This window comes from Heptranchias perlo, chromosome 20, assembly GCF_035084215.1.
Source record: "Heptranchias perlo isolate sHepPer1 chromosome 20, sHepPer1.hap1, whole genome shotgun sequence".
NCBI lineage: Eukaryota > Metazoa > Chordata > Chondrichthyes > Hexanchiformes > Hexanchidae > Heptranchias > Heptranchias perlo.
In genome coordinates, this window is record NC_090344.1 from 37619654 (window position 1) to 37647339 (window position 27686).

The 27686-nt window shown below is 44.6% G+C and overlaps 1 protein-coding gene across 2 annotated transcripts in view; it reads left to right on the top strand.

The window, feature by feature from the left end:
• The window catches only part of LOC137335712 (rho-related BTB domain-containing protein 2-like), an 87759-nt gene that overhangs the window by 39202 nt on the left and 20871 nt on the right, over positions 1–27686 (top strand). For both annotated transcript variants that reach the window (XM_068001009.1, XM_068001010.1), the window contains 5 exons: positions 7034–7235; positions 11396–11499; positions 12610–12795; positions 15424–16415; positions 22962–23080. In XM_068001009.1, coding sequence (XP_067857110.1) covers positions 7034–7235; positions 11396–11499; positions 12610–12795; positions 15424–16415; positions 22962–23080 — 1603 coding nt within the window. The remainder of the gene's footprint in view (positions 1–7033; positions 7236–11395; positions 11500–12609; positions 12796–15423; positions 16416–22961; positions 23081–27686) is intronic.

Genomic DNA, 27686 nt, shown 5'->3' on the forward strand with positions numbered 1-27686 from the left:
CTCCCTACTCCACCCGTAAGCCATGTGATCTCCTTGATTGAAATTAATAAATACCATTTTTTCCAGTGTCTGGAAAACTATTGCCTATTAGAATTCTTTTTACATGGCCTTGATAAAAGCACGTTTTATTTCTGTTCTTTTGAAAATAAAAGCAACTAAACCTGTAATGTCGACTGAGGAAACAGGAATTGGTGTCGAGCTTTGCAGCTTAGATTGGCTTCTAACGTGTGCCAATATAAAACAGGTTTTCATGTTCAAAGCCTAATATCATCTAACATTGTTAATTATTATCTGGATCGATTCAAAGCAGGTCTTTCTTTCTGAATATCCATCTTCATTTAATTGTCCAATAGAACAATATCCTCTATTAATCTGATTGTCACCAAAAATCAGGAGGTTGAAGAGAGCTATAAAGTTGAACATTTTGCCGATCGAGAGAGAGGTCACCTGAGAAAGATGTCTTTCGACGTTCTTTAACCAAGTTTAAACGGGAGATTCTGAAATTGCACTGTGGGATAGTCCTGGACAAACACTTGACTTGCTCGTCTGAAAATTCTAACATAGAATTCACAGCACAGAAACAGGCCATTCGGCCCAACTTGCCTATGCCGGTCTTTTTACTCGACCCGCGCCTCTTCCCACTTTCCTTCATCTCACCCTATCCGCATAACCTTCTATTCCTTTCTCCCTCATGTACTTAACGAGCTTCCCCTTAAATGCATCTATGTTATTTGCCTCAACTACTCCATGTGGTAGCGAGTTGCCCAGTCTAACCACTCTCTGGCTAAAGAAGTTTCTCCTGAATTCCTTATTGGATTTATTAGTGATTATCTTGTATTCATGACCCCCAGTTTTGGATTCCCCCACAAGTGGAAACATCTTCTCTACGTCTATCCTATCAAAACCCTTCATAATTTTATAAACCTCTATTAGATCGCCCCTCGGCCTTCCCATGTAGAGCCCCAGCCTGTACCGTCTTTCCTGATGGTTCTAACCTCTCAATTCTGGCATCTTCTCACCGCTATTTTAGCAGAGGCATTAACTCATTTAAACCGAATGGGTTCACACCGCTATTAAAATAGCAAAGAGAAAAATTTGATTCCGTTGAGCACGAATGACCCACAGCATAATTTAGGGCCTCACGTAGAAAATGGAGGCTAAGTCAATGTCGTACGCAGTTTACTGTAACCCAGGCGATTGTTAGCTCAGGGCCGTATATCAACTGCAAAGGTCGGCTGTCATATAAATTACAGCTTTCCAGTCACGGGGATTGTTGTTAAACCACTGAGAGGGAAAATGGTCCTTTTTAAAAAAAAGTGAAATATAACAATGGGTATAAGCAACTGGCCTCTTAAGGGGTCTTTGTGCGGCATCACATCAGCCGCCTGTTATACGCCCGGCTTAATATTCAATTGTATTGAAGTCGGTAGAACTGAATATCGGGAAGGGAGTATAACAGGCCGACCCTTTTGCACGACCGTCCAAAGGCAAATTTCTAGCCCATATCTTTTTTTAAAAATTGACATGTGTTCTGAGCTAGCCGATCTCAGCCAGGTTAGGGGTCGAGGTATTACTGTTTGATTCCCATACTCCTGGGTTATTGAGAGTTCAAAACCCGCCAGGCTTCCAACCCTGACTGCCGTCCAATGACTCCTGCTGGAAAGCGCATGCGTGTGGATGGTGCTTGAGGAAAGGATCAGGGTTGGCTGTACTAGTGCCCCACAAATAGTTTCACAACGCTGTAGCCAGGCTCCCACTTAGGAACATAGGAACAGGAGTAGGCCATTCAGCCCCTCTTGCCTGCTCCGCCATTTGATAAGATCATGGCTGATCTGTGATCTAACTCCATATACCTGCCTTTGGCCCATATCCCTTAATACCTTTCGTTGCCAAAAAGCTATCTATCTCAGATTTAAATTTAGCAATTGAGCTAGTATCAATTGCCGTTTGCGGAAGAGAGTTCCAAACTTCTACCACCCTTTCTGTGTAGAAATGTTTTCTAATCTCGCTCCTTAAAGGTCTGGCTCTAATTTTTAGACTGTGCCCCCTAAAATCCCCAACCAGCGGAAATAGTTTCAACTTAGGTGTAATTCCAGACAGCATCCGGCGACTGTGAAACCATAGGAATCGTTGCCTTTGGAAGAAGAGGGAAGAGAATTGAAATGGGGTGGGGGTGGGGGAAATGAGATGCAGTGCATTCTATGTATAAATCTAATCTGTTATGTGTGAACAGATGATTGTGTGGGTGTGTGCGTATATGTGTGTTTACGGAGGATGAGCTGATGGACTTTGAAATCGGCAGGTGGTTCCAGATGGTGTTGTGATAACATATTCAGTCGTCTTGGTTGTATCATCAAGACCTGATTGGCTGAAGATTAGTTACATTGGATTTTAATGGTGATGTGCTGCTTTGCTGTTTTTGAATCAAAGGCATCGGTGTGCAGATAGCCCAGTTCTTGCTCATCCTTGAATTTTTCTCAAGTACATATTGCTCTTCTGCCCTCTTCTTCCCTCTTTTGCAGACGCTGCCTTCTCCTGGTATTGGCTTTGAGGGCGGCCGGTGCCCTCTGCGATCTTGCCCAAATGACCATCCTTCATTTTTGAGCCTTTGGTAGCACTCTCGTCTCTGAGTCAGAAGGTCGTGGGTTCAAGTCCCACTCCAGAGACATGAGCACCAAATCCAGGCTGACGCTCCCAGTGCAGTACTGAGGGAGTGCTGCACTGTCGGAGGTGCCGTCTTTCAGATGAGACCGAGGCTTTGTCTGCCCTCTTGGGTGGAGGTAAAAAAGCCAATGACTGCTGTTTCGAAGAAGAGCAGTGGAGTTTGTCCCTGTGTCGTAGCCAGCATTTATCCCTCAACCAACGTTACTGAAACAGATTATTGGCCATTATCACATTGCTGTTTGTGGGACCTTGCTGTGTGCAAATTGGTGAGAGTATTACTGCTGAGCCACCGCTGACACCAAGCCTGTGGGTCATTAGTGGTGTGGGTGATGCTAATTTTCCATCCCTTCTTTTGGGGAGCACGTGGCTGCTGCTTGGCACTCTAACCCGGATAGCATGGCAGAGACCTAGAGTTCAGCTGATGGGAGGAACTACGAGCACGAAGCCGCGGACTATTGCAAGCTCGCACAGCGCACGCAGCACCAGCTCATTATGCCACGTCCGTGCCCTTCGTAATGTCATCTGATACCGGCTAATGTAATAGCTGAAAACCTGAGAGCCTTTCCGAAGCCTTGTGCCTGCCACGAGTGTGATTGAAATGAGATCTGATATGTAGGGTGAGCAGAATAATTTCAACAGCACTCCAGTTCCTCAGGTCCGCACTGTGACTATAAATAGCTCATACCTCAGTTTGGTCTCGACTCCAGCATTGTGTCTTGTGTTCAGCAGCATGAAAAATAGATGGCTGACAAACATGTGCCGACAGCGTTTCAGGAATCCGAGTAGTCAAGTGCCTCGTACGATGATATCTGCATTTACTTCATCTTTTAGCGATTTGCTCCCTTCTGTGGATATTCCGAAGACACACACCCTTCCAGGCCCAGGCATTTCTAATCACAGGGAAGGTGAACAAGAGCAAATAATTATGAGGTTTACCTACTAATTCCCCCTTGTAAGTAAGAAAGAAAGAACTTGCATTTATATAGCACCTTTCACCACCTCAGGATGTCCCAAAGCGCTTTTCAGCCAATGAAGTACTTTTGAAGTGTAGTCACTGTGTAATGTAGGAAATGCAGCAGCCAATTTGCGCACAGCAAGCTCCCACAAACAGCAACGTGATAATGACCAGGTAAACTGTTTCAATGATGCTGGCTGGGACACCGGGAAGAATTCCCCTGCTCTTGTTCAAGATCGTGCCATGGAATCTTTTACGTCCACTTGAGACGGGGCCACATCTCATCCGAAAGGCGGCACCTCCGACAGTGCAGCACTCCCTCAGCGCTGCACTGGAAGTGTTAGTCTAGATTTTTTAGCTCAAGCGCCTGGAGCGGGACTTGAACCCACCACCTTCTGACTCAGAAGGCGAATGTGCTGCCCACTGAGCCACGGCTGACACCATGGCAATAATAAAGTGATTCCAGCCAGTGGTAGATGATGCCTGCACCAATCGTGAACTCAGCTGCCAAAATCGGCCTGCAGCTTCATCAGTAATCAATCCAGTTGGGTTCAGGTGTATTGTAAACATCGTAAACCAGTGGCGAAGGGCTCCCGTTTCATGTAGACCTGGAAGATTCCAGATTCAGTGCCTGCTCAGCACTGAGTTAGCTGACCTGAGATGAATTGGCAGCAGAAGCTCTAGAATTTGACTCAGCGTGCCTGTATTCAGGAGTAAGGAACACCATGCAGGATTCTCCTGCTCCTGAGCTTCATCCATCTGCTGGGAGTGTGCACATGTGAACTGGCCTTGGCTGCGATGCCGTCCACTGTCGGGTCACCTGCCGATTATAATCAAGGCTGGTACGTGAGTGATGGCCACTTGAGTGAAGTTCTTCAGGGTGCCTGAGGCACCGTACTCCAGGCTGGGACAATGTTTCATCCAATAAATTGAATGGGTGGAATATCGCAGCCATATCCTCAGTAAGGAGATAAAGGGAAGATAACTGCTGAGGGAAGAAAATAACATTGGATTTGAAGAAATATTCTTTTCTAAATACAGAATAATTGAAGGAATCAAATGCCACATAAACTCTTGATTGATGTTTGTGCTATTTATAAATGGCAGCTGACGCCTAAGATTATATTGCAGCCTGGGCCCCTGAGCTTTCTGTAGTTTCATACAGTACACACTGCTCTTGTTATTTGTAAGAAATGACATTTTCATTGCAGCTTGAGCGGAGTGCCAATGTCTCTGCTGTGTGTGGTGATATTCACAAGAGGGTATAACCTCCCTTGTGACATTAGTGCTGCAGAGTTACCAGGAAACAATGTGTACTAGGTTAGAGGGAAAATCTATATATGGTATCGTCTAAATAAAAGGTCATTCATGCTCTGGGAGTGAAGCTTGAGTGGTTTCTGAAGTATATTTGAGCTTTGAGCAAACTTCAGTTGTAAGATAATTCGATATTGTGCTGTTTCTAATGTCAAGTTTATTTTATAAAGAAAGACTTGCGCATATATATATATATATATATATATATAATATAAAAATCGCCTTTCCCAACCTCAGGACGTCCCAAAGTGCTTTACAGCCAATGAAGTACTTTTGAATTGTGCTTACTGTTGTAATGTGAGCAACATTTTGGTTCCCTTTGATCATCAGAACACCGATAGTGCCACATTCTGCAGCATGATTGTGTGTACAGCTCAAGAGGCTCATAGAGAGAGAGCAGGGCATTGGGATTAGTTTGGGATTGATACAGGGCAGTGGGATTAGTTTTGGATTTATACAAGGTTATGGGGAGAGAGCAGGGCAGTGGGATTAGTTTGGGATTGATACAGGGCTATGGGGAGAGAGCAGGGCAGTGGGATTAGTTTGGGATTGATACCAGGCTATGGGGAGAGAGCGGGGCAGTGGGATTAGTTTGGGATTGATACAGGGCTATGGGGAGAGAGCGGGGCAGTGGGATTAGTTTGGGATTGATGCGGGGCAGTGGGATTACTTTTGGATTGATACAGAGCTATGGGGAGAGAGTGGGGCAGTGGGATTAGTTTTGGATTGATAGCTATGGGGAGAGAGTGGGGCAGTGGGATTAGTTTTGGATTGATACCAGGCTATGGGGAGAGAGCAGGGCAGTGGGATTAGTGTGGGATTGATACCAGGCTATGGGGAGAGAGTGGGGCAGTGGGATTAGTTTGGGATTGATACCAGGCTATGGGGAGAGAGCAGGGCAGTGGGATTAGTTTGGGATTGATACCGGGCTATGGGGAGAGAGCAGGGCAGTGGGATTAGTTTGGGATTGATACCGGGCTATGGGGAGAGAGCGAGGCAGTGGGATTAGTTTTGGATTGATGCAGGACTATGAGGAGAGCAGGGCAGTGGGATTAGTTTTGGATTGATGCAGGGCTATGGGGAGAGAGTGGGGCAGTGGGATTAGTTTGGGATTGATGCAGGACTATGAGGAGAGCAGGGCAGTGGGATTAGGTTGGGATTGATACTGTGCTATGGGGAGAGAGCGGGGCAGTGGGATTAGTTTGGGATTGATACTGTGCTATGGGGAGAGAGCGGGGCAGTGGGATTAGTTTTGGATTGATACAGAGCTATGGGGAGAGAGTGGGGCAGTGGGATTAGTTTGGGATTGATACTGTGCTATGGGGAGAGAGTGGGGCAGTGGGATTAGTTTTGGATTGATACAGAGCTATGGGGAGAGAGTGGGGCAGTGGGATTAGTTTGGGATTGATACTGTGCTATGGGGAGAGAGTGGGGCAGTGGGATTAGTTTTGGATTGATACAGAGCTATGGGGAGAGAGTGGGGCAGTGGGATTAGTTTTGGATTGATACAGGGCTATGAGGAGAGAGCGAGGCAGTGAGATTAGTTTGGGGATTGATGCAGGACTATGGGGAGAGAGTGGGGCAGTGGGATTAGTTTTGGATTGATACAGGGCTATGGAGAGAGAGTGGGGCAGTGGGATTAGTTTTGGATTGATGCAGGGCTATGGGGGAGAGCGGGGCAGTGGGATTAGTTTGGGATTGATACTGTGCTATGGGGAGAGCGGGGCAGTGGGATTAGTTTGGGATTGATACAGGGCTATGAGGAGAGAGTGGGGCAGTGGGATTAGTTTGGGATTGATGCAGGGCTATGGGGGAGAGAGCGGGGCAGTGGGATTAGTTTGGGATTGATACTGTGCTATGGGGAGAGCGGGGCAGTGGGATTAGTTTTGGATTGATACAGGACTATGAGGAGAGCGGGGCAGTGGGATTAGTTTTGGATTGATACAGGACTATGAGGAGAGCGGGGCAGTGGGATTAGTTTTGCAGCGTGAAATGGTGTTCTGAGCTGCAAACTTGGTTCCATGGAAGAAAAAATAGAGTTTTCAACTTTTCCTGTTTGCGCATCTTTTGTAATCTAACCTTTCTCTTCATCATGTCTAGACTACAGTTGATGGCTACAGATATGGACTACGAAAGACCAAACGTAGAAACCATCAAGTGTGTGGTCGTGGGTGACAATGCAGTCGGCAAGACCAGGCTTATCTGCGCAAGAGCATGCAATGCCACTCTCACACAATACCAGCTACTGGCCACTCATGTACCGACAGTCTGGGCCATTGACCAGTACCGTGTGTGCCAAGAGGTAAGGAGCAGACGTCACTTTATTTCAGTACAGTCCAGCCCATGTTAGATCAGTCCCAGTTGATTGTAAAGTGCTCTCACTGTGTGTGTGTGTGTGTGTGTGTGTGTGTGTGTGTGTTTTCTAATGTTGAGAAACATTTTACCGATAAGTTGGAAATGAGAATCCAAACAGTGCAACATAAACAGTGCTAGCATACATAAATATTAAAGAAAGAAAAAGACTTGCATTTCTATAGCACCTTTCACATCCTCAGGGCACCCCAACGTGCTTCACAGCCAAGGAAGTATTTTTGAAGTGTAGTCATTGTTGTAATGTAAAGAGCATTACATGGAATAAACACTTAGGATCACGGCTAAAGGCCATTCAGTCCAACCTGCCCGTGTTGATGTTTATCCTCTACATGAGCAGTGCACTAATCCCATGGGCCCACCCTGTTCCCAGATCTCTTTATCTCCTTTCCTTCAATCACCCATCTTAACCTATTCTTAAATGTTTTCTGCTTCAATCACTAATTCATGTCATTCTAAATACAACATGGAATGGGCGTCATTTTAACCGTGATGTCACAAATCCTGCGAGCAGTGACTTTATTTACTAGGTTTTACGTATAATAATTAGGAAAAAAATTGACTTCACCGAGGACAAATTTGGTGCTTTAATTGTCACTATTGGACTCTGTAACCAGCTTAACATGGGCGCAAAGCACGTTATAGACCTCTGGTTGTAATAAGTGATCATTTAAATATCAAATAGATGTTGTGCGTGAACCTCAATTTATCAGTACCTCACATCAGCTAAATGCTGGCAGTACAACAGTCAATATGTTCTGTTGTGTTGCCGATATTTAGATGGGTGAGGTGCTCAGAACAGATGCGTGGTCATCTACAAATGCATACAGGATGAAAAAAAGCCAGGTGATTTCATCTTAAATGATCTTAGAATGAAACTAAGATCCAAAATGTAATATTTGGTGGAATTTACACTTGCACCTTGAGATGTTAAATTGCATTCCAGCAATTTTTTTATTTGTCCTTGGAATGTGGGCGAGGCCCTTTCTCGTTGCCCTAAGGGCATTAAGAGTCAACCATGTAGTGTGGTACTGTCATCATATGAAGGCCAGGATAGGATGGATGTGACAGGTTCCCTTCCCTCAAGGACATTAGTGAATCAGTTGGGTTTTTACAGTAATGCAGCTTCGGTCATTTTTCCGGTGCTAGCATACAAATGACCAGATTTAGTAAATTCAATTTGGCGACTCGCCACAGTGGGATTATGAACTCACGACCTCTTGGTTGCAAGTCCAGTACCGTAACCACAAAGCTGCTGTAACCTCAATTTGTCTTTGTAAATGTTAAATAATTCACTTCAAATCATTATCACTCGCATGGGTAGATTTGTGTTCAGGCTTTATTCATAACTATAATAAATCTGCACAACACTGAAAACCATCGAGCATCAAGAACTGTTTTATCACTAGGACATGAAATATAATTTACGTTTTTGGCATTAAGGAGAATGGTATGGTAAATGCAACTTGGAAAGAATATTATTTACAGTATGTGTCAACCATGGCTCAGTTGGTAGCACTCTCGCCTCTGAGTCAGAAGGCTGTGGGTTCATGTCCCACTCCAGAGACTTGAGCAGAAATCCAGGCTGACACTCCCGGTGCAGTACTGAAGGGAGTGCTGCACTGTTGGAGGTGCCGTCTTTCGGATGGGGATGTTAAACCGAGGCCCCGTCTGCCCTCTCAGGTGGATGTCGTAGATCCCATGGCAATAATTCTAAGAAGAGCAGGGGAGTTCTCCCCAGTGTCCTGGCCAATATTTATCCCTCAACCAACATCACTAAAGACAGATTACCTGGTCATTATCACATTGCTGTTTGTGGGATTTTGTTGTGCGCACGTTGGCTGCCATGTTTCCTACATCACAACAGTGACGACAGTTCAAAAGTACTTCATTGTCTGTAAGATGCTTTGGGATATCCTGAGGTGGTGAAAGGCGTGATATAAATGCAAGTTATTTCTTTTCATGAACGTCTGGTTCAGCCTGTTAAAACGGGAAAAGTCACACTGGCCACCCACATTGGGTGATCAACAATAGGCTTTAGAAAATCAAAGCCCTAATTTGGTTTTAATTTGTGGATATTTATTCCTCTATTTATCTCCACATTAAAGTAACCTACATTGGCATCGCTACCACAAGCCCAAGCTTGTCTCTTTAAAGGCACAGTCCGATGCAACAATAAGCCATGCAGAATGAAAGGTCTGCGGATCGATCCTCGGAGTGTACTAAGTTTGGTCATCTTCACTAGTCCAGCAGCTGGAGTCCAGCAGCCCAGGCTGTGGAGGAGAGGCAATAATAGCCAGCGTCCCTATTCCTGATTGCTGTCCAGTCATCTCTGTTGGAATGTGGGTGTTGTCGGTTTTAGAGATATTAACACAAAATGGGTAACACACATTGGCATAAGATGGCTGATATAATATGCATTCTGGGAAAGAGAAATTAGCCTGAGTTTCACCTCCACTCCACTTCCTGGAAGTCTGTACCATATGTTGACCACTTGTGTTTTATTTATTCTTGGGATGTGGTCGATGTCAGCAAGTCAGTATTTATTAGACCATCTCTAGTTTCTGTGAGGCCATTAAGAGTCGACCATGTAGAATTTCCTGGCATCAGTCCTTAATGGGCCTTTTAGTAGTTTGAATCTATCTTCCCTTGTCTTACTCTTGCAATTTAACGTAAAGTAATCTTCCAGATTTGCCCTTTCCATTTCCTTAACCATCTTCCATCTCTCCGTAAAATCACCTCTCGGGCACCTCCTTTCCAGCTTGTTTTTCCAACCTTGCCTCATGCCTCAGACCTTTAGCATTAGGGATTAGCCTTGTAACTCTTCTCCGCACTGTTTCTCTCCCCTTGAATAATCTCCCTTGTGCCTCGGCAACCAGAACTGGATGCGGTATTCAAGGTGCAGTCTGACTTCCAGAGTGATGTATAGTTTGGGCCCAACTCTTGGCCTGTACTCTACTGTCTGTGTCGTTCAATATTCCATTTCTTGATTGCCGCTCTGCATTGGTCGGAGGTGTTGAAAGCCCAGTAAACAAAGACTCCTTGGTCTCCTTCACTTTATCTTTAGCTACTTCAACAACATTCGTGGAGGACTTGCGCAGCTTATTTTCTCTTGCTGGTCGCCATTGGCTAATTAAATTGGGCGGGTGTAGGGACACACTTTTAAGCCAAGAGACGTTAAATTGGGCCGTGTAGCGTTCGTTGTTTTGGCGCTCCCGAAGTGCAAAGGTGGCGTCTTGGCTGCGCACACACATTTCCAGCGTGCCGTGAGCCAGACGCTATCTTGGTATAGGAGTTAGCGCAGGAACAGATAACGCCAGAAGCATGTAAAGTAAGGAGAAAATGGATACAATCAGTGTGCAACACTGATTTAAAGTGATAAGTCCCAAAATGGTGTCTAACGCTCAACTCAACGCGTCGTCTTAACCCCGACCATCTGAACGAGTGCCTGGGGACCCCCTGCCAGTGCTATTTAAAGGGACCATGCAGGATTTACAGGTTAATGGCTGGATTATTGCTTCTGGCTGCCGAGACATTTGTAACTGTTTTGGGAGTTCTCCTTTCCTTGAATACTAGGACGCAAGGACATAGCCTAACATTTAGAGCCAGGACGTGCAGGAGTGAAGTCAGGAAATGCTTCTACATGCAAAGGGTAGGAGAAGTTTGGAAAGCTGTTCTGCACGGCAGTTGATGCTAGCTCACTTGTGAATTCAAAATCTGAGATTGATAGATTTCTGTGAACCAAGGGTTCGTTCAGACTCCGTGAAGACAGCAGACTGTTACCGGCTGGCTACCTTTAAGAGATTTCTAACAGACAGCCTGCCTTTAAGAGAATGGAGCTCCCCCTGCTGGTGGAAAGTGCAAATTGCATTGAATCCTCGTTCAATGCTGATTTCCAACGCAGATTGCAGGTAAATCCTCAGGCCTGACAAAAGTCTCGTCCTGCCTGCGCAGGGGCCGTTGGGCACGGGCTATTAGCGGATAGTGCTACCCCCGCCCAAAAACAGGCCCTATCCAATTTTTTCACCCAAGAGATCTGAATTGCACAAAATCATTTCATCAACTGAATCAAATTGGTCTTTTTTTCCCTAGGTTCTGGAGCGTTCCCGTGATGTAGTGGATGACGTCAGTGTATCATTGCGGCTCTGGGATACATTCGGTGATCATCACAAGGACAGACGGTTTGCCTACGGCAGGTATAGCAATGCAAAAGCTGAACAGGGCAATCTTGGGATGGCTTGAGTGGGGAAATCCCCCCGTCCCCAGATTTCTAATTGAAGCAACCAGTCATTCAAAAAATAATGAAGCAATCAACGGCATGAGAAATCTGTGGTCTTCCGAACATTGTGCCTTAGTTGAGCTATCTTCCACCACAAATCAAAAATTAAAACTGTATTGGACTTTTCTACCTTTCTAAATATGTGCCAATATCCTGCAAAACTTATTTTTAAAAATTCTTTACAGCTAACCATTACGAAATGAGAATTAGGAGATTGCACGGAACCAAAATGCTTTCTATCCGTTAGATACTAATTTCTTGAACAAAACTAAAATGAAACCGTGCGATAACATTCGTGAATCTGGGGTAATTGTGGCCCCCAGCTGGAGAAGTACGTCCCCAAGTGCAGTGCAGCATCTCTTGTGTGTGGTTTAGCTGCACCGCGAACCTGTGCTCTGGAAACGACACTGCTGCGACATTGTAAAAACCAGGCCAATCTAATTAAGCTGAGATGACGATTCCACCAGTGCCAAAGGAGGAGAAATTTCATCTGCAACACGTTTTATCTGTTGTAATTTTTTTTGAGGTGCTTTCACTGACAATTGTACCCAACCTGCAGTGATTCGACGGGTCGGTTTAGCTTATTCAAAAAGAGCCTGAAACTGAACTGCTACCATAAGATTTTATCCATGTGCAATCGATGCTCACCTCAGTTACATAGATCGGCATTCTAGTCGTTATCCCGTACAGGCCTCAATAAAAATTAATGTAGTCAACAAATTACAGATGCATTTAAGGGGAAGGTAGATAAATGCATGTGGGAGGAAGGAATAGAGGATTATACTGATTGCGTTAGATGAAGAGGGGTGGGAGGAGGCTCGTGTGGAGCATAAGCACTGGCATGGACCAGTTGGGCCGAATGGCCTTTTTCTGTGCTGTATATTCTATGTAATTTTCGATAACACAATGCAGCTTCTGAAGTTCAATACTCATCCGTTATAAAACTCCCAAAATGTTATATTCCTGTACACAGTCCCAATGTCGTTTGGATTGTACAATAGGTTATTTTCTCCTCTCTCTCGCTCAGGTCTGATGTGGTTGTGCTTTGTTTCTCCATTGCTAACCCCAACTCTCTGCACCATGTAAAGACCATGTGGTACCAAGAGATTAAACATTTCTGCCCACGGGCGCCAGTTATTTTGGTCGGCTGCCAACTGGACTTGCGGTACGCTGACTTGGAAGCAGTTAATCGCGCACGGAGACCTCTTGCAAGGTATAGTCCTTAACATCTATATTTCAGTCAAATGTATAAATGCATTCTGTGGTTACGGTGTATGTTCAGGATGGGTTAAGAACAAAAGTGAGAGCTTTCCCCCAGTGCTCAGTTGAGTTTGTCCAGTGAATAGATGAGCCATGCAAACCAGGAAGGCTTCCCGAACTGTGAGTCAGCTAATCTGTCAGAATGGGAACTCCAGTTGTCCTCAGCTGGGTTCGGAAATCTCAGCCAGGGTTCCTGCTCCTGACTGCTGGCCTAATGTCTGCTGGTGGAAATGCACACACCTGTGTCGATGTGATGGCAGGATTGGGCGAGGTTTTGCATGCCCTGCCTGCCCGCCCGCCACTGGAATACTCTGCCAGCACTCACCGCCCAGGCTCACAAGTGAAGAATGCATACTAGGATGAGATACCTAAGGAACTGCAACCTCTCGTGAGCCCATGACTTGAGGGAAGGGGAGAAAATTGGTGAGGGAGAAAAAAATCAAAGCTGCACACTGAGAGAGCCTCACTGGTCTGTGAGGACAGAATTGGAGGACGTGAGAATAACAATACCAAATCTCAAGCAAGCCTCGATATTAGAAGTATTTTCCCCTCCCTGCAGAATAGCAGTCGTGTGGAATGTACTCCAAGCTAAATCGGCTGATGCACTGCCAGTTAACAGTTCTTAAAAGCACTGGATGAATGTTTGTTTGATGTGACGGAACATTGATAGTTCCTTAGCTTCTGGTACCGTGGACCTGTGATGCCAAGGGAAATAAGCGGTCAAAGATTAATGATGTACGATCCAAGGTTCGACTGGTGTTCTGGAGTTTTGCTTCATTCACCTTTTTTGGAGGAGGGCAGCGGGGAGAAACTTACAGAAGATTTAATGAGATGAAATGGCGTGTGTAGAATACTCGGTCGAGCTGTAATTGACAGGTGACTTTGGACCTGTGATTCTCCACCACACTTTCCTTGCTTCATGTCTGGGTCTGTTGCGGACTAATTGATGGAGATTGATTGCTATGATTAGTCAACAACTCCATTATCATTGTATCATGGTGACTCTCAGGATGGGAGAAGGTCGCCTTTTTTGTCCAGCAATTCCTAAGTTCCTATGACAGCGCGTGGAAAGAATGGATCCGATGAGCAAATTTATGTCACGCTTCTATTTATAACAAAAAAATGTCTTCAAAAGATTGCTGCACATCACTCACACTTCATTTTTTCAGCTAGGAGTCTGAGTCCACTGTTTTAAATCTTTCACTGGGGAGTTTCAGATCATTTTTTCCTAATTTCATACATTCCACAAAAGGATGCTTGCTTGCTGTGTTATGAAAGGACTTTAATCTTTTCTGGAAATAACTCGCACGACCGTTGGATAACTGGCTGAATTAATCTCATTTGTGGTTAGTGAATGGCTGGTAGAGCTGGGACTCGAACCTGTAAGCACATGGGAATGAAGCAAGTGTTTTTCCTGAATTGCTACAGCGCCTCTTATGTGTGTCATTTGATCATGGTCATGGAAATTTACGGCACAGAAGGAGGCCATTCGGTCCATCGTGTCTGTGCTGGCCGAAAAAGAGCTACCCAGCCTAATCCCACTTTCCAGCACTTGGTCCGTAGCCTTGTAGGTTACGGCATTTCAAGTGCACATCCAAGTACTTTTTTTAAATGCAATGAGGGTTTCTGCCTCTACCATCCTTTCAGGCAGTGAGTTCCAGACCCCCACCACTCTCTGGGTGAAAAAAATTCTCCTCAGCTCCCCTCCAATCCTTCTCCCAATTACTTTAATGATGCTTTTCTCACTGGTATTACTTGTCACTATTGCAAAGCTCATCATCACCCACTTGATACTCAATTCTATTGAAGTCAGTAAATATCGGGTGGGGAGTATAACGGACGGCCCATTCGATCGTCCCTGTTTTTTTACGTTATCCGCCCAAGGTAAATTTTTACCCTGTAGTCTTCTCACTGACCGGCACCAACCTCATATCATGATTCTCCCCCAGATTTGATAACGGATTTTTTTCTCTCCTTTTAAATTGGTAACTTTCACATCTGATTGACACACCAACCACCAACCCAAAGACGAACTGGCAAAACCCAAGGCGGGAACTCAGCAAATTGGAGGGACTGGTGGCCCTGAGACTCACAGTCTTTCATTTGGGAGTGATATATTCTTCCTACGAGAGCTACTGCACGACGCTGGTCGGGTTTAAAACTAACAACAACCAAGCCTTTGTATAGAATTTTCTTTTGAAACATTTTTTTTTTAACGTTCTTGTTTGTTCTCTCCAACTTGTCTGCAAGATATTCAATCTCAGAAGAACTGTGTTCTGCCAGTACCCCTCAAAATATCATGAACGATGATGCAGATTGCCTGAGGCAATGTTGTGTTAACAATTGTAACGTCGTGAATTTTCTAAAATTGGAATAAATTCTTCCTGTTCGCAAAATTTAGATTTATAAAATAATTTGAGTGCACTAAAAGTACCCCAACCATCGTGCTTTGACATTTTTAAAGAGCTTTGGAAATTGGGTCTTACCAAGAAATCAGTAGTAAAAAGCTGCAAAACATTAATCTTTGGGCAGTTCTGAGTTACCTTATCCGACTTACTTTGTGTTTTTCTTGCATTCCCAGGCCGATAAAACACAATGAGATCTTAGCCCCTGAAAAGGGTCGTGAGGTAGCCAAAGAGCTGGGAATCCCCTATTACGAAACCAGCGTGGTTGCCCAATTTGGCATTAAGGACGTCTTCGATAACGCCATCAGAGCCGCGTTGATTTCCCGGCGGCACCTCCAGTTCTGGAAGTCGCACCTGAGGAACGTTCAGAAGCCTTTACTACAGGCCCCCTTCCTGCCCCCCAAACCACCGCCCCCCATCATCACTGTTCCTGACCCTCCCACAACCAACGAGCAGCATCCTGCCCGCCTGTTGGCCAACCCCCTTTGCGCCGATGTCATCTTGGTGCTGCAGGACAAGGTTAAAATCTACGCTCACAAGATTTATTTGTCTACCTCCTCCTCAAAGTTCTATGACTTGTTTCTAATGGACCTAAGTGAAGAACCAGAGTCTGGTGGAGAAAGGGCAGTGAACCACACTGACAAGCAGGGCAGGGAATATTTGATGAGAGCTGCCAGTTTTGACGTGAGCGAAAGCACAGACGAAGTTCCAAGCACCCAACCCTTATCAATTCTTAGGGCTTCTACAAGTGATAGCATCTTGAAACTGAATCCCTACGACAACAGTGCAAGAGCAAGAGCTTGGTTCAAAAGAGGGAAAATTCTGTCGTCGTGGAGTAGAGCTTTCATCAGTATCCAGGAAGAGATGGCAGAAGATCCCGTCACTTTCAACAATCGGCTGATGACTGTCGTCAGGATGGACTCTTCGGTTCAGCCTGATGCGTTCAGCGCGGTCATGCGCTACTTGTACACCGGTCAGCTGGACGAGGACGAGAAGGACCTGATGCAGATAGCCCACATTGCTGAGCTGCTGGAGGTTTTCGACCTGCGGATGATGGTGGCCAACATTTTGAACAACGAGGCCTTCATGAACCAAGAGATTACCAAAGCATTCCACGTGAGGAGAGCAAACCGTGTGAAAGAGTGCCTCGCCAAAGGGACCTTCTCGGGTAAGTGTGTCCGATTGGTTTCTATTTCTGATTAGATAGCGCTGTGCTCAGCTGAAAGATTTCTTGGAAATGATTTAGTCAGATGCCCTGGTGATGCAGCGTATCGACATACGCCACCACAGGCCATGTGACTTGGTTTTATACTTGTTGATTCTTCATGTGACCTTCTTATATCGCCGATGAGAAGAGAGACTTTGTAAAACCAAGGAACATAAGAACATAAGAAATAGGAGCAGGAGTAGGCCAATCGGCCCCTCGAGCCTGCTCCGCCATTCAATAAGATCATGGCTGATCTGATCCTAACCTCAAATCTAAATTCATGTCCAATTTCCTGCCCGCTCCCCGTAACCCCTAATTCCCTTTACTTCTAGGAACACTGCTTACATTTGTTCAATGGCCATGGGATAAAAATTGAAGACATCAGACCATCTGGCTGAAGAGTGCTGTTGGCAAAGACCTGGGAATTGTTTGCCTTGATAGGGGAACCATGCTTGGCATTGAGGGCCCAACACAGATTCCACAGTGATTGAGAGTGTTGAAGATAGAAATTATCTCACTGGTCAGTATGGGGTGCATTTCCATAGATTAGGGTCAGTTTAGGGGGGAAGTTACTGTAGGCAGGTTTGTGTATTGAATTTGACCAGTGCTGTGCTAGACCTGAAAATACTGGCCCAGAAATTCGGGTGTGCCCACGTATGGCGCAGGGTGAACCAAACTTGTATTGGGGCCTCAAACAGGCATTAGGCCTCTTGTTTCCACACGCCGATTTTTTTGGCCTTTACCAATATGGCGGGCTGCGCACTTCTGCCTCGTAATGAGTGTCTGCTTCCTGCTCGCCATTTTGGAGGCTTTGGGGGCCATTTAAAGCCTGAAAAATGGGCGCTGCGGGGCCACTGTCTCCAGATGAAAAACTCCTGATCGTGGAACATTTTCACACAAATTCACAAAAGCCCAAAGTGCTTAGTGATATGGAATATCCCAAAGGAAATGCTTTATGCGATGTGATTCATTATGATTTTACTTCACTGGAATAAATCTGCCCATTACACCTTAACAAGATCACAACATCGGTTTAGATGAGGAAGGAGGTTCAGCTGCTTTGATCACAACCTTTCAAAATGCCAACCACACCACCTTCTCATTACACCCTCGGGCTGGCTCTTAAATGAGTGCAGTGTTCTGGTGTCAATCACTCTTCCTTTCAACCTGTTCCTGCTGGTGGTGTTCCAGAATTGCCCTTCACAACCCTGCACCTGTGCCCTCTTGTCATCTTCTCCCAGTGTATCTGAATATATTGTTCTGGGTTAACTATCTCTGACCTATAAAGTATTCTATAAGGTCCCCTATGAGATGTCTCTTTTTTTTAAGGCTGAAAAGCCTAGCTTGCCAAGGCATTCCTTGCCATTATACTCAACCTTGTACAGCTGTAAAATACTCTTTATTCGTAACTGCTACCAGTATGGTGTCCTCTATGCAAGATTGATATCACAATGTGCAGTCAGAGTTGAATGTAGGATATCTATGTCTCCCCTAGCTTTCAAATAAAATTACTATTCCATCAGTGGAGCCCAGTCCAGGCAGACACTTCAGTGCTGCAATGTCGGAGGTGCCGTCTTTTGGATGAGGCATTAAGCTGAGCTCTGCCCCCTCAGATGGACGTAGACGATCCCATGGCGCTATTTCGAAGAAGAGCAGGCTGTCCTGGCCAATATTTTGATGCATTTGTAGGGAAAGCTCGATAAACACATGAGGGAGAAAGGAATAGAAGGATATGCTGATCGGGTTAGATGAAGAAGGGTGGCTCGGGTGGAGCATAAACATCGGCATAGACGAGTTGGGCTGAATGGCCTTTTTCTGTGCTCCATGTTCGATGTCACTCGATGTATGTAACTTGGGAATGCTTGGTGTTGATACAGGGGAGTCCAAAATGTTTTATTCCCCAGCACTTGCATCCCTCACCTTGATGAGTGCCAGTGTTCCTTCCTCCCCACCAAGAAACGATCTGTTATCCTTAGTAAGGAAACCCAAGTGGCCACAAAATGCTGTGACCGCAGGAGTAAGAAGCAGCTGAAACACGTTTGATGTAATTAAATCGAGAGAAGATGAATAATGCAGTGGCTTCATGGGGGATCTGCTGTTTCACTTGAACAATTGAGAATTAACCAGTGCTCACAGACAACCTGTCGACGTGTTCTGATGTGCAGCACAGGTAGCAGATGGCGGATGTGCGAGTGAATAAAATTAACACCACAGTGGTTTCCTTTCTTGACGTTTCTTTGGCTGGAAGACAGTCCACATGTTCAACAGGAAAGATCACCGTCGTCAGGCCGTGGGGAGTTGCAGATTGCTGTCAACAGATTCTCGACAGGGCTCTCGAGGTTGCTTATAATTTTCAGGCGTCTACTCCCCATTTTTTCCATCTGATGAAACGACCGGAAGATCCACCTGGAATCAGCTCCTCTTTTCCAGTTTCTTTCCTGAGAGAATTCGCACTGCTTAGAAATTGTGCTGGAGGCATTTCGAAGAAATCTATTTGTTCTCCCCTGTGAATTTAATTTTGTACGCATGAAAAGAATCTAGCGCAGAGTTGGCTGTGTGTCTTTATGTAAGACGGGAGGTTTATGTGTGGGTTAAAAAAAAGATGCTATTTATTGCTGTAATTGTTTCTGAACTGTCATTCAGACTGAGTTCCAAGATAGCAGTCTAAAGACAGCGTTTTGGAGGAAGGTTCCAAAATTGTTCCTAAAAATAGTTATATTTCCAGCATTTTCTCTTTTCTATTTCAGAAGTGAAGTTTTGTTTGATATTCACTGACTATCTCTGTGTCCTTTTTATCTGAATGTGTGTTCAGGTACTAGTCAGCTTTGGCACTTGTGTGCCTTGACTGGGGTTGAATGAACTAACAGTAGTTCAAACCTCTGGGACCCTTTGACCAGAGATGACACTGGGTCGTCCAATACAAAGTGGAGAGAAGCCTGTCGTCCGGGTAAATATGACTCCACATCCAGCGTCTTCATCAGATGGCAGCAGCATTCCTTGTCAAACATATCGTTACAAAAAAAAATCAGAATCTAAAGTAGTGCTTCAACTCGCATAATGCTTTTCCCTCATTAATATTGGGATGTTAAAACCCCGGTGAGGCTGCAGAGAAGATTTACTGGAATTCTACCAGGGATGAGGGACTTGAGTTGTGTGGAGAGATTAGAGAAGCTGGGATTGATCTTGAGAGCAGAAAAGATTAAGGGGAGATTTCATACAGGTGTTCAAAATTACAAGGGGTTTTGATCGAATAAATCAGGAGAAACTGTTTCCACTGGCAGGTGAGTCAGTAACCAGAGGACACGGATTTAAGGTAAAAGAACCAGGAGGAGATGAGGAGAAATCTTTTTATGCAGCGAGTTGTTATGATCTGGAATGCGCTGCCTGAAAGGGTGGTAGAAGCAGATTCAGTAGTAACTTTCAAAAGGGAATTGGACATACACTTGAAATGGAATAATTTGCAGGGCTATGGGGAAAGAGATGGGGGAGTGGGACCAATTGAATAGCTCTTTCAAAGAGCTAGCACAGGCATGATGGGCCGAATGACCTCCTTCTGCGCTGCGTGATTTTATGATATTGCTTGAGAGGATACAGAAACAAGCAGCATAGGTGATTTCAGTGCATCAGGAACTTCAGTTATGAGTAAAGATTTATGTCAGTTGGGCTTGCGTTCTGTGAAAGGGGATTTGCCTTTGACGTAAGCTAATTGAAGGTTTCAAGGTTATGAAATAAATTGACAAAAACTGATCCAGGCAAATTGTTCACTGAGTTGAAGGGCACATACCAGAGGACACAAGGGGCAAATTAGAAGTAAGATGAAGTAATTCAGACCATACATTTCATAGGAACAGGAGTCGGCCATTCAGCCCCTTGAGCCTATTCTGCCATTCAATTAGATCATGGCTGACCGGTATCTTAACTCCATCTACCCGCTTTTGGATCCTTAACCCTTAATACCCTTGCCTAACAAAAATCTATCAATCTCAGTTTTGAAATTTTCATTTGACCCCCCAGCCTCAACAGCTTTTTGGGGATAGGGATAAAGAGTTCTAGATTCCGTCGCATAGTCGCAGGATAAGGGGTCGGCCATTTAAGACTGAGATGAGGAGGAATTTCTTCACTCAGAGGGTTGTGAATCTTTGGAATTCCCTACCCCAGAGGGCTGTGGATGCTCAGTCTTTGAGTATATTCAAGACTGAGATCGATAGATTTTTGGACTCTCGGGGAATCAAGGGATATGGGAATCGGGCAGGAAAGTGGAGTTGAGGTCGAAGATCAGCCACGATCTTATTGAATGGCGGAGCAGGCTCGGGGGGCCGGATGGCCTACTCCTCCTATCTCTTATGTTCATCTGTCCAAAGGGTAATAAAATTGTTGCACAAGTTACCGGGAAATGGCACAGAAATACTTAAGAGACAATGAAATGCCATTCTGGAAGCAGAATTGATTGGGAGATATGGTGAAGTAATGGGTAGGTGGGATTGATCCATACCAAAAGGATGGGCTTGTTGGACCAAATGACCGTAACTTGTTCTGAAAAGCCCTTCTGTTGTCCCTGAGTCGTGCACTGGGTTGGGTATGTAGTGGTAACTCGCATCCAGATCTCTTCCAGTCTTGCCATACACAATGTGACTGATAAGTGACTCTTCCTTTAATATCCTTCTCGCCATTGCCCTCCCAAGCCTGACCTTTGCTGGGCCATTTCTGATTCCCGGGATACGGAAGATTGTGGATGCAGATTTGGCACTTTGAGCACTCTGCTCCGTTTTTACTTAACTTTTTAAAAGTCGTATAATCAACCTGAGCTTCAAGTGAACAGGTTACAAGCATAAACATGTCCTGTTCTGGCCAACAACTACCAGCTCAGGAGAGTTGATGTTTCTACTTAATTTCTATTAATGGTTTCCTCTGGTGGGAGAGTCCAGAACAAGGGGGCAGCACCTTAATATTAGAGCTAGGCTGTTCAGGGGTCATGTCAGGAAAGAATCTTCATGCAAAGGGTAGTGGAAATCTGGAACTTTCTTCCCCCAAAAAGCTGTTGAGTTTGGTGGTCAATTGAAAATTTCAAAACTGAAATCGATAAGATTTTTGTTATATAAGGGTATCAAGGGATATGGAACCAAGGCAGGTAAATGGAGTTGAGATACAGATCAGCCACGATTTAATTGAATGGCGGAACAGGCTCGAGGGGCTGAATGGCCTGCTCCTGCTCCTATGTTCCTAAACTGCAAGCCGCTGAACTCTGCAGTTAAGGATATCTGCATAAAAAGGATGTGGCTGTGCTCTTGATTCAGTTTGACTCAGAGAGTAGTTTATTTTGTTGCTTTGGACAGCTATTTATTTATTAAAAATTAATCTGCTGCTTAAACGAGAATTTAAAGATTTTTTTTTTCAAAAATGGTACATCTCTCCGGATTTCCTGGTGTGTTTTGAATCCTGTCAGAGCACGGATGTAGTCAAATACCGTAGACTATTTTACTTTAGTTCAGTTAAAACCCAGGTGAAAGCCAAGGTCCACATAAAAGACATCACAAAGTCGAAAAAGAGTGGGTGAGTGGATGAGGTAAATGAAGATCTGGGCTTCAGCTTGAGCAGTGGAAGAGCTGTGGGAGTTTCATTTCAGATCAAAGAGATAACGAGGCCAAGGATGTCAATAGATGAAAGACGACGGGTGAAATCATTAAAAATAGTAGTATTGAATGGAGGAGATCATTGATATGCAGACAGAGTAAATTAAGAGGGAGAACAGAGCTCTGAGGAACCTCCGAGTGGATGGAATTTTAATCAAGGGATTAAAATCAAAGGATGAGCCATCAATTATAACACAGAGTGCAAGTTGAGAGGCTGCTCGATAGCTGGGAACAGAGCTTTGATGGAAGACCATACATAGTTAGATAATATCTTCAGCTGCGCACAATGCCAGACCATGTTCAAAGGCTTTGGAGATGACAAAGGAGATAACAAATAAACGCTCGGCAAACTCGGGTGAGAGGGAAAGGGTACCTTTTTGGTAATGGGCAGTTGACCACCAATCTTAATCCTGTATCTGCCGTTCAGAAGCATTTTACCCAGTGATGTCTTCGGTGGACGGTGGCTACAGTTACTTTTATGACCGATTACAGCACGTGCTTTAGTTGGCCACTTGTCATTTTTAAAGGCTTCTGTTGGTTATCGAGCCGACATATTCCACTATAATGACTTTCCTTAAAAAGTGCCAATGGTATAAACCATTGAGATAATTCTGGGATAATTGTGTCTCATTCACTGAGCGATCAAATTCAGTGTGGATCAGGATGATCCATCAGCATTTGCACATCTGTCTGGCTAACTCAAGTCATAATGATGACACCATGGCAACAGCTCAATATGTACGCTGCAGTTCTCTTCTGGAATGTATAAAAGTGTGAAGTTAGCCTTTCAAGCTGTGCGGCTGATCAATTTCTGAAACATTCAAAGGCACAGGCCGCGTCGAAATGAACCTTTTCCGCTGTTCTTGTTTTCCGACAGATGTGGTCTTCAAGCTGGACGATGGGACGATCTGCGCCCATAAGCCTTTGCTGATCTCCAGCTGTGACTGGATGGCCGCAATGTTCGGAGGTCCGTTCGTGGAGAGTTCAACCAAAGAGGTAAGCGAGCGACGAGGGCTGGATGGTGTCGGTCCAGATCAGCTCAAATATTATGGGATGCTGTTGCATGGGAGACGTTGGCCGAAGGTCAAGGGGGTCGATCTTGACTCTGTGCGACGGTGTAAAATGGGTGATGGCGAGTCGCCGGCCCTTTTCCATCTCTCCTGATTTTTATTTCCGTTGACTTCAACAAAAAATGGGGAGAGATGTAAAGCGGGCTGCCGACTCGCTATCACCCGTTTTACACTGTCGCACAGAGTCCGGATCTAATCCAGGGAGTTTCTCGAAGCTGGATATTCGCTACCTATTGGCATCCAACCCATATTTGATTAAACTCTGTTCCAAAAGTACGTACACGAGGGAGAAAGGAATAGAAGGATATGTTGATAGGGGTGGGAGGAGGCTAGTGTGGAGCAGAAACGCTAGCACGCACCAGTTGGGCCGAATGGCCTGTTTCTGTGCTGTAAATTCTGTGTAATTCTATTTTCTGTGAGACTTTTATTTTGAACTTTAGCTGACAAGTTACTTAATCACTGAAGAACAGCTAATCAGCGTCGGTTCAGAATGTAATGATTTCCACTCAGTTTTCATAATCATCAGAGGAAAAGATCTCTCTCTCTCTCTCTCTCTCTCTCTCTCTCGTAACCCAGTTGCATAGAAATACATGCGCAGATTTACTAGAATGATACCGAGACCCCAAGTGTTAAATTACGAGGACAGATTACACAAATTAGGGTTGTATTCCCTCGGATTTAGATGATTAAGTGGTGATTTGATCGAAGTTTTCAAGATCTTAAGGGGAACTGATAGGGTAGATAGAGAGAAACTATTTCCGCTGGTTGGGGAGTCCAGGACTAGGGGATATGGTCTAAAAATTAGAGCCAGGACTTACAGGAGTGAAGTTAGGAAACACTTCTACACGCAAAGGGTGGTAGAAGTTTGGAACTCTCTTCTGCAAACGGCAGTTGATACTAGCTCAATTGCTAAATTTAAATCTGAGATTGATAGACTTTTGTTAACCAAAGGTATTAAGGGATATGGGGCTAAGGCGGATATGTGGAGTTAGGTCACAGATCAGCCATGATCTCATTGAATGACGGAACAGGCTCGAGGGACTAAAAGACCTACTCCTGTTCCTATGTTCCAATATAGAAAGTATAGCATAGAAACAGGCTATTCGGCCCAACTGGTCCATGCCAGTGTTTATGCTCCACACGAGCCTCCTCCCACCCCTCTTCATCTAACCCAATCAGCATAACCTTCTGTTCCTTTCTCCCTCATGTGTTTATCTAGCTTCCCCTTAAATACATCTATGCTATTCACCTCAACTACTCCTTGTGGTAGCGAGTTCCACATTCTAACCACTTTCTGGGTGGTTGTAGTAAGGGGAGAAAGTCAGAGGTAAAACTGAGAGAGAGGAAGGGGTCACAAATGCGGAGCAAAAGGTAACTATTTGCAAGTTGCCGAGGTGTTTGCAGAATGGAGTGAGCCAGAAGATCCACGTCGAGTGACAACATCTTTGACCAGTCATGATAAAAGGCAGATGTTGCAGTATTGCTCTCTTTAATCTCTGGTGCTGCATTGTATCCTGCATTGCAGCTGCACCACGGGGCTAGTACAGCTCAAGGATGCTCACAGTGGGAAATGCTTAGGCTGCATTAAATCTGCAGCAGTCAGTTGGCAACGTGTACTGAGCAGAAATGACATTTATTCACTCTTTCATGTTCATATTAAAGGAACATGTCTCACATCGCATGTAGGATTGAAGCAAGTACTTTCTTGATCTATAAACCGAAAAGTCTGAATTTTTATGCATCCATGCCAACAGTGACATAAAGTTTCGTTCTCACTGTCGTGACTCGGGCGAATGGATTCTGTCTCAGGGCACAAACTGTAGTTTGGCACAGCAAAATGATTGATTAACAGATTTAAATGTCCTTTTGGTTAAGAAATATAAAGAGGAAGTTATGGCCTTGTGTAGCACTTGAAGAGGCCACTTTCTTCTCTCTTTATGGGGGTTGAAAAATGACACCAACGTCACTTCCTTAACTTCTGGTCTCCAGCAATCACAACCCCTCTCTCTTCTGTTGGCCCGAATGGCCTGTTCCTGTGCTGTACATTAGATGTAATTCTATGCATTTTGACTCTCCCAAAAACAGTTCTACTGCCAAGGCCTGGACCTGTTTAGGAAGTACATTCATTTTAAAGATTTTTATACAGCCACTTCGAGAAATAGGATTTGTCCCTCAGTGATGCAGATCTATCTTAGTCTTATTAATCAAGGGGCTTGCGTTTAGAGTCTTTCATCTCCTGAAATTGGGTCAAATGTTGAAGAATTTCCAAAGCATCCAGCTCATGTTCAGAGTCATTCGTACTCATTCGGGATATTTTGCTCGTACGTCGATATGTACGTGGGCTGGGATGGTGGGTTGTGTAATTAGCCTCAGTGTTGTGTTTGGCAATGGAGTGGGGGGGGCGGTGGGGTGCGGAGAGCACTGAGTGAGGTGTCTCGGGGCTTAGTGCTGGGGCTACCAGGCCAGTACTACTGAGACTACAGCTTCTAATTTACATAGATGACCTGGATTCAGAAACTCAGTGGCAAGTGTCAAATTTGCAAACAGTACCAAACCTGGAGGGACAGTGGGACCAGAAGAGGCAACTCAAACTACAGAATAAGGTGGACAAGATATGTGAGTGGGCAGAACAATGGCAGATTGCATGGACTCGGATTGTATTCCCTTGAGTATAGAAGCTTAAGGGGTGATCTATTTGAGGTGTTTAAGATGATTAAAGGAGTTGATAGGGTAGCTGGTGAGAAACTCTTTTTCCTCTGGTGGGGGGAGTCCAGAACAAGGGGGCATAACTTCAAAATTAGAGCTAGGCTGTTTAGGGGTGAGGTCACTCAGTCTTCACACAAAGGGCAGTGGAAATCTGGAACTCTTTTGTCCCCCACCAAAAAAGCAGTTGAGGCTGGGGGTCAATTGAAAATTTCAAAACTGAGATTGATAGATTTTTGTTAGACAAGGGTATTAAAGGTTTCAGAACCAAGGCAGGTAAATGGAGTTGAGATACAGATCAGTCATGATTTAATAGAATGGTGGAACAGGCTCGAGGGGCTGAATGACCTACTCCCATTCCGATGTTCCAGATGAAATTTAATGCAGACAAATGTATAAAGTGCTACACATAGAAAGAAACAACAGATGTCACATATACTCCGTGAATGGTGTTGAAATAGCTACAGATGACAACAAAACAACAACAACTTGCATTTATGTAGCGCCTTAAACGTAGTAAAGCATCCCAAGGCGCTTCACAGGAGTGTTGTCAAGCAAAACTTGACACCAAGCCACCTAAAGAGATATTAAGACAGGTGACCAAAAGCTTGGTCAAAGGGAGGTTTTAAGGAGCGCCTCGAGAGGGGGAGAGGGGGTGATGGAAAGAGAGGGCGGCGGGAGAGGGGTGGGGGTAGAGGGAGGTGGGGGGGAGAGAGAGTCCCCTCATTTAAGTCATTGACATATATTGTAAACAGCTGAGGCCTAAGCACTGATCCTTGCAGCACCCCACTAGTTACAACCTGCCAACCTGAAAATGACCCGTTTATTCTTACTCACTGTTTTCTGTCCGTTAACCAATCCTCAATCCATGTTAATATATTACCCCCAATCCCATGCACCCTAATCTTGTGCAACAACTTCTTGTGTGGCCACTTGGCGAATGACTTTTGAAAATCCAAATATACTACATCCACTGGTTCCCCCTTACCTACCCTGCTAGTTACGCCCTCAAAAAATTCTATTCGATTTGTCAAACAAGATTTCCCTTTCCTAAAACCATGTTGGCTCTGTCTAATCATATTATGATTTTCTAAGTGCCCTTGTTACTGTGTCGTTAATAATAAATTCCATCATTTTCCCTATTACAGATGTGAGGCTAACTGGCCTACAGTTCCCTATTTTCTCTCTCCCTCCTTTCTTGAATAGCAGGGTTACATTTGCTACCTTCCAATACATGGGGACCGTTCTAGAATCTAGGGAATTCTGGAAGATCAAAACCAATGCATCCACTATCTCTGCAGTCACCTCTTTTAGAACCGTAGGATGTAGGCCATCAGGTCCAGGGCATTTGTTGGCTTTTAGTCCCATTAATTTGTCCAGTACTTTTTCTTTACTAATATTAATTACTTTAAGTTTCTCACTCTCCTTAGACCCTGAGTTCCCCACTATTTCCGGTATATTTTTGTGTCTTCTACTGTGAAGACCGATCCAAAATATTTGTTTAATGTTTCTGCCATTTCCTTATTCCCCATTATAATTTCTCCTGTCTCTGTCTCTGCCTCCAAGGGACCCACATTTACTTTCACTAATCTCTTCCTTTTTACATACTTGTAGAAGCTCGAACAATCTGTTTTCATATTTCTTTCCAGTTTACTGTCATATTCAATTTTCTCCCTCTTTATCAATTTCTTGGTCATCCTTGCTGATTTCTAAAACCCTCCCAATGCTCAGGCAACTTCTTGGCAACATTGTAAGTCTCTTCTTTTCATCTAATACTATCCTTAACTTCTCTAGTTAGCCACGGTTGGATCATTTTTCCCGTGGAAGTT